The 12,884-nt window shown below is 43.8% G+C and overlaps 1 protein-coding gene across 1 annotated transcript in view; it reads right to left on the bottom strand.

The window, feature by feature from the left end:
- The window catches only part of LOC122552262 (complement C3-like), a 125,670-nt gene that overhangs the window by 98,446 nt on the left and 14,340 nt on the right, over nucleotides 1-12,884 (bottom strand). The window contains exons 7-12 of the mRNA XM_043694949.1: nucleotides 12,409-12,496; nucleotides 12,223-12,325; nucleotides 11,265-11,385; nucleotides 8,368-8,483; nucleotides 8,103-8,249; nucleotides 4,083-4,295 (exon numbers count right to left, since the gene is read on the bottom strand). Of these exons, the coding sequence (XP_043550884.1) occupies nucleotides 4,083-4,295; nucleotides 8,103-8,249; nucleotides 8,368-8,483; nucleotides 11,265-11,385; nucleotides 12,223-12,325; nucleotides 12,409-12,496 (788 nt within the window). The remainder of the gene's footprint in view (nucleotides 1-4,082; nucleotides 4,296-8,102; nucleotides 8,250-8,367; nucleotides 8,484-11,264; nucleotides 11,386-12,222; nucleotides 12,326-12,408; nucleotides 12,497-12,884) is intronic.

Raw genomic sequence — 12,884 nt, 5'->3', positions numbered from 1 at the left:
TACCAGGACTATACAGGCTAGATGGAGGGAGGATGTTCCCAATGGTGGGTGTGTCCAGAACCAGGGGTCACAGTCTGACGATTCAGGGTGGACCATTTAGGATGGAGATAAGGAGACATTTCTTCACCCAAAGAGTAGGGAGCCTGTGGAATCCATTACCACAGGAAGGAGTTGACGCTAAAACATTGAATGTATTCAAGAGGTGGCTGGATATAGCACTTGGGGGGAATGGGATCAAAGGTTATGGGGAGAAAGCAGGATTAGGCTATTGGGTTGGATGATCAGCCATGATCGTGATGAACGGCAGAGCAGGCTTGAAGGGCCGAATGGCTTCCGCCTGCCCCTATCTTCTATGTTTTAATGGATGCCTGTTGCAACAGAGAACTGAGGACAGGCAGGTCAACTTAGGGATGTAACTACTTTTTTTTAAATCAAAGCAAAGATTTTGCAAATCTTGAGGAGTTGACACCAAAGTATTTATGTGACTATGATATTCCCTGCAAAATGTCAGAATTCCAAATGATCCTGTCTGACATAATGCATTCAATCCACGAGCCTCTTTACTAGGGAAGTCCCAGGCTGACTCAGAAAGAAAAACAGTCAGTGCTGGAAGATTAGGAAGGCAGGCACCATCTGAAGAATATTATGACTGGTCTCCAGATAAAGGCCTCCAATTAGTTACAATTCCAGACAGAAATCATTCCCCCCCAGACGGTAAAGGTCCTGGGTGAGACGAGATGAACTTCTTTATTCAATCTCCTTCCTCGGTGGGTCACAACAAGCTTAATTTGAAAAAGACCCCTTGGCACACCTTTCCAAATGTATTTATGTTGGAAAAAGAACCAAATTTAACCAGGTTTTTGTGAGGTAAGGAAGAGTGAGCTTATCAGCTTCTAAATAAGAGAAAAGGTAATGAAATATGACACACACCCACATGCACACACACATACACACACATGCACGTATACACACATGCACGCACACACATGCACATACATGCACACACAACCCTGTGCACCCACATGCATGCATGCGCACACACACACACCCCCGCACACACCCATGTGCACACACATATGCACACAACACATGCGCACACACACACATGCACACACACACACACACAAACACACACACATGCACGCACATACACATGCCAACACACAGACACACGCGGACACAGAGAGAGAGAGAGAGAGAAATGCAGTTGAGTAAAATGATCACAATTAAAATGACATGATTCAGTCTCTAGGTTCAGTGACAATTGGAGGTGGTTTGTTGCAGCCGTTATACTAGTAACACTAATGCTGATAGTAGAGCAATTGATTTTGAGACTCTGCAAGTTAGCCAACAGGCTGATGCTCTGTTTTCTGCTTCATGGTAACTTACTTAACTGACCTGGCATTAGGAACTCAGAGTGAAACACTGTTTCTTTCCCGAAGTGTAGGTATATCTCAAGGCTGTCCTCCAAGACTTCAGGAGTTAGATTAGGGGGAGAGATCGTACAAATTAGGCCTGTTTTTCTCCAGAATTTTAAACATTAAGAGGGTGATCTAACCGAAATCTTCACAATGTTACCTGGAAAAGGGTGGTGGATAAAGATTAACTATTTCCACTGGCTGAGGCTTCTAGAACTGGAGGGCATAGTCTGAGAATTCAGGCCATACCATTCAGGATAGATGTTAGGAAGCATTTCTACACACAAAGGGTGCTAGATATTTGGAATTCTCATCCTCAAAAGACAGGCAACGTTAGATCAGTTAATTTTAAATCCCAAGTAGATAATTTTTCGTGAAGCAAAGCTATGGGTCAAAGGCAGGTCTGTGACCAGCCATGATCTCATTGAATGGTAGAACAGTCTTGAGGGGCTGAATGGCCTATTCCTGATCCTATGAATGGCTTCATGTGGTGCACGTGCCGATGGCTGAAGAAGCCAGTCAATGACAGCCAGACTCACAGATGTTCAATATGAAATGGTTGTGTTTCGTTGTGAATCTGCTGTTTTCGGTGTTGGTGCCTGTTGCCAAGCATAATGGCCCGTCCCATTTTCCTCTGTCATCAATCCTTCTCTCTCAATGAGGAGAATCAATGTTTGAGGCCTTCCTGTCACACTGACAGACATCCCTGTTGGGAGCTTTGAGCATCTTACTGGTTTTCTGGCTCTGATTAACCTTGCTATCTAGAGGCTTGCTTGGAATGTGGCTGTCTTCCAACCTGTGAGTGCACCGTAAACTAACATCGAGTGAGAAAGCTTTGGCAAATAGGGTTAAGGAGAATCCAAAGTGATTCTACAAACACATTAAGGACAAAAGTGTAACTAGGGAGAGAATAAGACCCCTTAAAGACAGCCTATGTGTGGAACAGCAGGACCAGGCCAGACCCCCTCAAAACATTTCAAAAAAGTAGCCCAGACCCTAACTTTGCCAGTTGGTTTAAGCAGGTGTGACGTGGATATTTCAGGAGGGAGCTAGCTGGTCAAACCACATAGTTTTAAACAAAACAGAAATGATTTACAAGATTACCGAATGAAACACAAACAAAAGAAAATATAATACTGAATAACTTAACCTATCGGAAAACACAACAGATCATACCAACTTAATGATGCTGTTCCAAATGCCTACAACAATCCCCAAAAACACCCCTTGGCAGAAAAGGTAAAATCAAACTTAGGGTCTTACAGGAGAGAAGTCAAAGAGAGAGTACCAGCCTGGATCTGCTTCTTTAGATCCAGCAGCTTAAAAAAAACCCAGAGAAAGGCCACTCCCCTTTCATTGTACAAGTTGTTTTTTTTATTTGAAAGCCTGTTGCCGAAGGCAATATCTGTTAGCCAAAATGAAACCAGCCCTAAAACCTTTCAACTCAGACTTTTCAGAGTCTGTGTCTGTTACAACCTCTCTGAGAAAAAAAACAAGGGCAACATGACCTTGTTAAAGGAGCAGCGTGTTTACAAATGTTTTACATCAATGGTCACTGGGGAGAAGGATATGGAAGATAAAGAACTTGGAGAAATACATAGCAATATCATGAAAAGTGTACATAGTACAGAGGAGGAGATGCTGAATGTCTTAAAATGCATAAAATGCAGATAAATCCCCAGGACCTGATCAGGTGTATCCTAGCCACTTTGTGGGAAGCTAGGGAAGTGATTGCTGGGCCCGTTGATGAGATATTTGTATCATTAACTGCCACGAGTTAGGTGGCAGAAGACTGGAGGATGGCTAACACGGTGTCATTATTTCAGAAAGGTGGTAAGGAAAAGCCAAAGAATTATACACCAGTGAGCCTGACATCAGTGGCAGGCAAGTTGTTCAAGGGGACCCTCAGGGACAAGATTTACATGTATTTGGAAAGGCAAGGACTGATTAGGGATAGTCAACACTGCTTTGTGCATGGGAAATCATGTCTCACCATTCTAATTGCGTTTTTTGAGAAAGTGTCAAAGAGGATTTATGAAGGCTGGATGGTGGGTATGATCTATAAAGACTTCAGTAAGGCATTGAACATGGTTCCACATGATAGACTGATTACCAAGGTTAGATCACATGGATTACAGGGAGATCTAGCCATTCAGCTGCATAACTGGCTCTGTTGCTCTGTTTTGATGTCCCATGCACACTGTGCTTGGTTAAGTCCTAAAATAGTAAATAGGGTCTGAAATGTTTACCTTTGGATCCCAACCTGGCCAAAATGTGCACTGACTCTGTCACTTTCTGATGCAGCCAAGGGTGTTAACCTCCCAGCTGAGACGATTTTAAAGATTGTGTCATCTGTGCTATGGAGATGATGAGAGCAATAATCGTTCTGCTGCATTTTCAAGGGTGTTACTGCTGAATTGATGGGTGGAGGTTGATTAGCTCCATTGGCCAGAACAGACAGGTTCCAATGCAGTGTCGCCAACAGTATGGGTTCAATTCCCGCACCAACTGAGAGAAGGGGGCATAACGAAAAGGGGAGAATGGCCTCATTGGGGCAGAATAACATCTGATCCTTCCACCCTAGATTACTGAGGATCCCTGAAATGCCCTTTTTTAATAAATGTTAAAACAAGATAATACGACTTGGCACAACAGAGAACATACCATGTAAGTGAAGTACTTTATCTGGTTCTGGGTTGCAGCATCATCATTTCGGAGATTGAGTTGAATTGGCAGATCTTTTCCGGGATCAAGCTCTGTTTGTTGAATGCTGATATGTAAGTAGTTCTTTGAATCATACTGCGTCCTATATGGTTGTGCCACCATACTTGCAGAGGCCTGACGGTCTTTGGGGATGTTGGCAACGTTTGTTACAATCTGCATGCGGTGGGATTGGTGGGGGGGGGAATAATAAACAACATAGTGAGAAATTTAAACTGAGACAGTCAAGCAACTTTGCACTCTCTTTATTGTTTCACAAGTCAAAATGATTCGCATCAGAATATTAGCAAACATTTATTAGAGCAAACGCAATTTGCCACATCAGGTACAAGATCAGAAGGAGGTCGGTTGACACACAGTCTGATTCCCCTGATTCTGATCATCCTGCTTTTAACCTCACAGAATCACCAATGTGTTCTGGTGCAAAAGGAAGCTATCCACCTCACTGCGGGGCAGCACAGTGGCTCAGTGGTTAGCACTGCTGCCTCACAGCACCAGGGACCCAGGTTTGATTCCAGCCTTGGGCGACTATCTGTGTGGCGTTTGTACATTCTCCCCGTGTCTGCGTGGGTTTCCTCCGGGTGCTCTGATTTCCTCCCACAGTCCAAAGATGTGCAAGTCAGAGTGAATTGGCCATGCTAAATTACCCATAGTGTTAGGTGCATTAGTTAGGGGTAAATGTGGGGAATGGTCTGGGTGGGTTACTCTTTGGAGGGTCGGTATGGACTTGTTGGGCCGAAGGGCCTTTTTCCATACTGTGGGGGATCTTATCCAATCTGTATCTGCACCAGCTTGTTGAATGAGCATCATTATCATGTGGCAGCCTCTTCCTTTTCCCATGTATCCTTAGACATCATTCTTATTCTTGAGTGCTTCCATTGAACCTGCCCCCACCACATTTCCAGCCAGTACATTAGTTGTTTAAAAAATAATTCCTCACTTTATCCCCTGCGCCTTTTGCAGGTCATTTTAAATTAACTCTCTCATCCTTGTTGCTTTTACCAAGTGGAAACAGCATCACCCTCCCTTCTCTCTCCAGCCCCACTCATAATTTTGAAAGCCTCTATCAGATCTCCTCTCAGCCTTTTCTCACCAAGGAGAATAGTCACAACTTCTTCAATCTATTCACTATGGCTCACCACACCTGAGGTGTCAAGGTTAGAGTCTGCGGTGCCTTCTCTTGAGAATTCTCTCACTCCTTTAAGACTTGGCCCCTCTATTCCCCTGTGGCGCAACAGGCAGCCAGAGTCTGCCATCAGCACTCAATGTTTGTTTGCCCCAACCCCTATGGTGCGGCTTGCTCTTGACGAAACTCATAAAAAGTACTTCAGCACAGTGTCTTCAGCTGTGTTACAGTTGAGGAGGGGTGAATCAACTCCCCTCTCTCTCACCCCACCTCAGTTGACTCTCAGTCCTGTACCATTGCCATAGAATGAAGTTGGTTCTGTGCAGACATGTAGAAATCCAAACTTCACGGCATCGAGATTGAAGACCAAAGCTGCTTTGCTGACTCTTGTGTGGACTTGGAGCCTTCCATCACTCTCCTTGGAGGTGTTGCTTCTGAGATATGGTAATGGTCAACATCCTCGACATTGTCACCTGATAGTGATGGTGTGACCATGACTTTATTAACATGCAATCATTACTGTCCTGCTCTCCTTGCAAAAGAACATAGACCAATGTTGGCATTGCTCAAGTCTGATATCTGCCCAAGAGCACATAATACACTATTCTTCACGAAGAGTATCGTCCGCAATGGCTTCCAGTCTGTTGAGGAACACCATGTTGAAGACCTTGACAAGTAATGGACAGCAGTATGATGCCTGTCCATTTGTGACAATCATTGATGTTCTTCACCTTTGGCAGTTTAATGATTACCCCTCATCTCCAGTCTTCAGGGATATCCTCCACAGTCCAGATCTTGTTGAACTGTGAGCTCAGTTGTATTTTTTTCATACAGCAACAGATCTGCTGGTGTCTCATTGATCACCTGCACCTTGTAAATATTCAGGCTCTCAAAAACTCTGATCTAGCAATTTCTCCCGACTTGGTGCTCAGCTGCTGAGTTATGGCATTGCCATTAGACTCCAAACATGCAGCGGAGACCTTGGTGCCAGAGAACCTCCAACAACTTTGTCCTCCCCTGAAAAGCAAAAAATAAGTTCCGTGCATTCAGAATGAAGAAGGAACCTACATGCACTTATGAGTCGAGAGTGTGGTGCTGGAAAAGCACAGCAGGTCAGGCAGCATCTGAGGAGCAGGAGAATCAACGATTCCGACATAAGCCCTTCATCAGGAATGAGGGTCAGGAATAAGTGCATTTATGACATGCTATCTTTTAAAAGAACAACATTATGCAATGTTCTGGCGAAGGGTCAACAGACGTGAAACGTTAACTCTGCCTTCTTCTCACAGATACCTCCACCCACATCATCTACTGCATCCGCTGCAGCCGGTGTGGCCTCCTCTATATTGGGGAGACAGGCCGCCTACTTGCGGAGCGATTCAGAGAGCACCTCTGGGCCACCCGGACGAACCAACCCAACCAACCTGTGGCACAGCATTTCAACTCCCCCTCCCACTCCACCGAGGATATGCAGGTCATTGGACTCATCCACCGCCAAACCACAACAACCCGACGGTCGGAGGAGGAGCGTCTTATCTTCCGACTGGGAACCCTCCAACCGCAGGGGATGAACTTGGACTTCACCAGTTTCTTCATCCCCCCTCCCCCCACCTTGTCTCAGCCGAATCCCTCCAGCCCGGCACCGCCTTCCTGACCTGCAGTCTTCTTCTTGACCTCTCCGCCTCCATCCTACTCCGACCTATCACCCTCACCTTGACCTCTTTCCACCTATCACATTTCCAACTCCCCTCCTCCAAGTCCCTCCTCCCTACCTTTTATCTTCTCCTGCTGAACACTCTCTGCTCATTCCTGAAGAAGGGCCTGTGCCCGAAACGTCGAATCTCCTGTTCCCTGGATGCTGCCTGACCTGCTGTGCTGTTCCAGCAATAAAGTTTCAACTTTGATCTCCAGCATCTGCAGACCTCACTTTCTCCTCTCACAGATACTGCCAGACTCGCTGAGTTTCTCCAACAATTTTTGGTTTTTGTTATACAATGTAGGTGTAACATACTAAAACCTTTAAAATAAATCTGCTCTGTAGGAGTGACGTTGAATGTAATAAAGTTTTGAATAATCTCTTTTGACCAGAGAAAGATTAGCAGAAATTGAATAGATGTGTTCAAATCATGAAGGATTTTGATAGTCAATAATGAAGATAGTTTCCACTGGCAGAATTTAGTATGATAGTAAGATTTTAGTATGTTACACCTACATTATATAACAAAAAATAAACATTGCTGGAGAAACTCAGTGAGTCTGGCAGCATCTGTGGGAAGAAAGCAAAGTTAACGTATCATGTTTGTTGACCCTTCATCAGAACATTGCATAATATTGTTCTTACAAAAGATCGCATGTCATAAATGCATTTATCCCTGAGCCTCATTCCTGATGAAGGTGCATGTCCGAATCGTCAATTCTCCTGCTCCTCGGATGCTGCTAACCAGAGGACCTAGTGAGGACTGCAGATGCTGGAGAGTCAGAGTCGATGAAGGGTGGTGCTGGAAAAGCACAGCAGGTCAAGCAGCATCCGAGGAACAGGAGAGTCGACATTTTGGGCAGGAGCCTTTATCACGGAGTTTATCAAAACCGGAGGACACAGGATTGAGGTGCTTGCTGAAGGCAGCAGAGTCGAGCTGAGACCTTTCTACCGTGCTGTGGGGAATGCCCACATGGATTGCATTTTATGAAAGACTGGTGGAATCAGAGTCCGTGGCAACATTTAAAACTACATGCAGTATGTGACAGGAAATAACTTGCAGCACCAGGTAAATGGGATAAATTGGGCGTCTTTTCTAATTGAGCTGGACCATTAGACGAATCTCTATTAAGGCACTCACTTCTATTGGTAGGTTGCTGGCTTGTCCACCTGTGTTTACTGACAGCCTGGCATGACCGTTAGCTTCTGTCCTGGAATTGTACTTTCCATCCCTGGTCATCACTGGGATTCCATTGGCTGGTGAACCATCAGGATTTGTTACTTGGACCTCAGATAAAAAAGGAAGAGATAAATTAAAGAAAAAAAACACCTTTATTCTATTCCTATGTAAAGATATATAGTTAAGGTGTAGAAAGAAAGGGTGAAGTAAATGGAGAGGTTTGTACCACTAAATCAAATGGCATTCCAGGCTTGTAATACTTGGAAGTCTTGGTGAATGATATGGTGTACGGGGAGGTGACTATTTTTATTCCTGTTTTTTCTGCTTCGACCATGTCACTACCTAAATCAGAAAGCAAAAAGGAAATTTTAAAAATTGTACGCGGTGTTTTACAAAATACCAGAAGTCAAATGCTGCTACTATGGGCTTACTAAAACAGAACACAGTTACTTCCACCGATGTGCTGCTCTCACAGGAAATAAACAGAGAATACAATCGATGTGGACAAGTTAGACGGATGGGTCTGTTTCCATGTTGTACATCTCTATGACTCCGTGACAACTTGGTCATAAATGACTAAAATTACTTAAGGAACCTAGCTGGCCTATTTAAAACATATACTAACTGGCTTCTTGCAAATTCAATATTTTATGATAAAAACATTCCCACCTTTGCTGCGAGTGGTGACACAATGGTAATAATCAACTAGGCAGACGTGGGTACTGCAGATGCTGGAGATTAGAGTTTAGATCAGAGTGGTGCTGGAAAAGCACAGCAGGTCAGGCAGCATCCAAGGAGCAGGAAAATCAACGTTTCAGGCAAAAGCAGATTCCTGATGAAGGGCTTTTGCCCGAAACTTCAATTTTCCTACTCCTCAGATGTTGCCTGACTTGCTGTGCTTTTTCAGCACCACTATAATCTTGACTCAATTGAAATAGACGAGTAATCGAGGGGCACACATTCATTCTCGAAAGGAAGGAGTTCAAAGGCTGCCTTTGCAGCTGGGGGAACTTAAAGTTGGTGAATGAATAAATGTGAAATAAAGATGCTTGTCCCATTAGTAGGAAAGGTTCTTTACAGGGTGATATGTGACAGCAGATCTGTAACAGTGTGGTGACTCTTAACTCCTGCTCAAGCACTTGATCTGTATTAAAACCCTGCCACTCCAGTTGAATCTCCACAGGGATTGGCAGCAGTTCAAAACAAAAACGCACCAATTGATTTTCAAAGTCAGTTTGGGAAAGCGAAGAAATGCTAGCCATGACCAGCTGAGCTCACATTCCAAGAACGAATAACTTAAAAAGATTTCTTTTTAAATATGACTTCTTGCCTGGAGGAATGTAGCACAATTTGTAGACCATTTGTTCTGAGAGCGTGGTTAGTTCTGTGAGCCAAATCTGATCTACATGAATCAGTTCTGGATTGACAGGTATCAAAACTATCGGCTGTCGTGGAGGGCCACTCACTGAAGTTTATATTTCCCTAATCTTTTGCGCTGGTCCATCGGTTATAATCAGACTGTATGGATATTAGGAGGATCGACAAGTAGTGAGTTACAAATTACCAAAAAAAGGCCTTGCTCTGTGCAGGAGACAGTAAGGGCTGCAGATGCTAGAAGTCAGCGACAATAGCTCTGAGGTTTCACCTGGGGAGCTGACAGCAGATTGGCCTCCATCTTGACTTCACCAGCTTCAAAATACCTCCACACCCAGTCTCTCCCATGTCCACACACCAGCCCCCCCCCAACCCCCGACCTCACCTAACCTGCCCATCTTCCTACTCACCTTCCCACTCCACCCCTCCATTAACCAATCACAATAACCCCCTACCTGTATCTACCTATCACCATCATACCTACCTTTCCTCCAGCCCCACCCCTTCCCTTAATATACTTCAGGGCTCCCTCCTGCTCCCCATTCCTGATGTAGGGTTTCAGCCTGAAACATTGACTTTCCCGCTCCTCGGATGCTGTCTGACCGGCTGTGCCCTTCCAGCCTCATATCTATAGAGTTGTTGCTCTGTGGAGAGATTGTGTAGCTTTCTATTCCCTAGAGTTTCAAGAAGGGGTGGCACGGTGGCTGAGTGATTAGCACTGCTGCCTCAGTGTCAGGGACCCGTGTTTGATTCCAGCCTTGAGCGACTGTCTGTGTGTAGTTGACACGTTCTCTCCATGTCTGCATGTGTTTCCACCAGCTGCTCCAGTTTCATCCCATGGTCCAAAGATGTGTAGGTTGGATGGATTGGCCATGCTAAATTGCCCTGGAGTGTCCAGAGACGTGTAAATTCGGTGGATTAACAATACAGACTCACATGGATAGATTGGGATGTTCTTTGGAGAATCAATGCAGACTTGATGGGCCAAATGGCCTCTATCTGTGTTGGTAACGGATTAATGAATGAAGGATGTTCTCCAACTGAGGCATATAAGGTCCTTTTTCCAGGAATGCAAGAACCAGAGTCTATCTTTTTACTTCAGATTTAGTAATTACACCTGAACAATAAGTCACAGAATAATAGCTTTGCCACTTAGAATTGAAATGAAGTTAATTTTTTTCATTTCCAAAGGTAAGAGTTTTTGAAATTGCTCCAGTGCAATCAGCAGTTTCTATATCCATGGTGGCTCAGTGGTTAGTGCTGCTGCCTCACAGCGCCAGGGACCCACGTTCGATTCCAGCCTCAGACAACTGTCTGCTTGGGTTTCCTCCACAATCCAAAGATGTGTAGGTCTGGTGAATTGGAAATAGTGTCAGGGATGTGTAGGTTAGGTGCATTAGACAGAGGTAAATTTAGGGGAATGAGTCTGGGTGGGTTACTCTTCGGAGGGTTGGTGTGGACTTGTTGGACCAAATGGCCTGTTTCCACACTAGGGATTCTATGAAAGAGATCAGATGAACGTGAAGAGGGAATTCAGCTGAGGTAGGTCAATCACGAGGGGATTGAATGGCGGGCTTAATTACAAGGATTAAGACCCATGCCAGCTCCTGTTTGTTCGGCTCTTACAAAGTTATGACAGATGTATATGGAATGATGTATACATTAGCAGAGAGATTAACAACTCAATCATGCTTCGATATCTTCATCGCATCTACAAGAACCGTAGTAAGCTGCATGAAGCCTACATACCTGAATGTGTTATGACACTAACAGCAATATAGATTGAGTATCCCACAAGTTCATAAATGTTGGGAAAACTGGCACTCAAATCTTCACTCGTCAGGGAAGCAGCTCCTCGGCCATCTGTAATCTGATATTAAATACTTTAGATCAGGAAAGTGCCCAACAATTAGTGCAGAACCTTATCAAATACATTATTCAATAGCTTTCTAATGCTCTGATGTGTGCCCAGTGGACCTGTTGAGAAGTTCACTCCACACTCGGTCCAGGATATTTAGAGTCTGAAAGCATTGCACAGTGTGATTGACTTTTTACCCTGGTTTTAAATCCTATACAAAGGGTCCCCAATTCACAAATGTCTGACTTACAAACGTTCACACTTACCATTGTGGTCGCACGTAGGGGTGTAATTTTAAAGATTCGACTTAGAACATAGAACAATACAGCGCAGAACAGGCCCTTTGGCCCTCGATGTTGCGCCGACATGTGAACTATTCTCAATTCATCCCCCTACACTATCCCAAAATCATCCATGTGCTTATCTAAGGATTACTTAAATTTCCCTAATGTGGCTGAGTTGACTACAATAGCAGGCATTCCACGCCCTTACCACTCTCTGTGTAAAGAACCTGCCTCTGACATCTGCCTTAAATCTATCACCCCTCAATTTGTAGTTATGCCCCTTCGTACAAGCAAACACTTCTCGTATTTATGAATGATTATTCTACACTGTCCTGCACATACAAACTGACTTGTGAATGGACTAAAGAACGGAACCTGTTCACAACCCAGGGATTGTCAGTAGTCCTTCAATATAAGTATCCTTTACCATTGCAATGTTTCCTCATGAAGTGGTTACCCACTTAGTTAATTCTTCAAACCCCTGAGGTCTTTTATTTGACAATGTGATTAGTTGGGTAAATCCCACATTTGTAATATTCCAGTAACCTTTTGCTTTTTCACTTACAGCGACTGATTGAAGTGATGATGGAATGCCTATCCTTTCACCATCCTTCATTATTCCAAACATAACAAATGCACGACCCTCAACAGGCTTTCCATAAGTGAATCTAAAAATGAGAAAATAGAACTGTTAAAATGGTCATTGGAGCAAGCTTGCAGGAAAGCTGGTCTCTGAAGGGAGAATACTAACCTTGCAATGATTGAAACATCCAATTTCGTATCGTCAACATAAAAAAACTTTTTTTTTGACTCCAGGGCAACTTCAAAACTTGGTAACACTATCAAAACAAGCCAAGTCAAAACAACATTTAAAATATTACAATTACTAACTGATTCTCATGCTCTCATAACTTCAGACATGGCATGTCAATTTTGAACAGATGATACCCAGCAAAATTTTATAACAGTCAGAATTTGTGTGCTCCTTGTTTACTGATTATGGTCACTATGTGGGTATGTAGATGCATGGCAACACCTCCATATGTAAGGTCATATAAAAGCCATCTCACCATCTTGATTTATAAATATTATATGTGATTCGTTATATAAATGAACTATATTTATTAATGTCACTTAATTTAGAACCTGCTGGTTAAACTAGTGGCATATGGGTTTGAACTGCTTGTCTGAAGGGGTTTCATAATCTTAGATTACTTACAGTGTGGA

The sequence above is a fragment of the Chiloscyllium plagiosum genome, chromosome 8 (assembly GCF_004010195.1).
Source record: "Chiloscyllium plagiosum isolate BGI_BamShark_2017 chromosome 8, ASM401019v2, whole genome shotgun sequence".
NCBI classification, from domain to species: domain Eukaryota; kingdom Metazoa; phylum Chordata; class Chondrichthyes; order Orectolobiformes; family Hemiscylliidae; genus Chiloscyllium; species Chiloscyllium plagiosum.
Note: the sequence above shows the minus strand (reverse complement) of the source record. Positions and strands in the feature narration are given on the sequence as shown.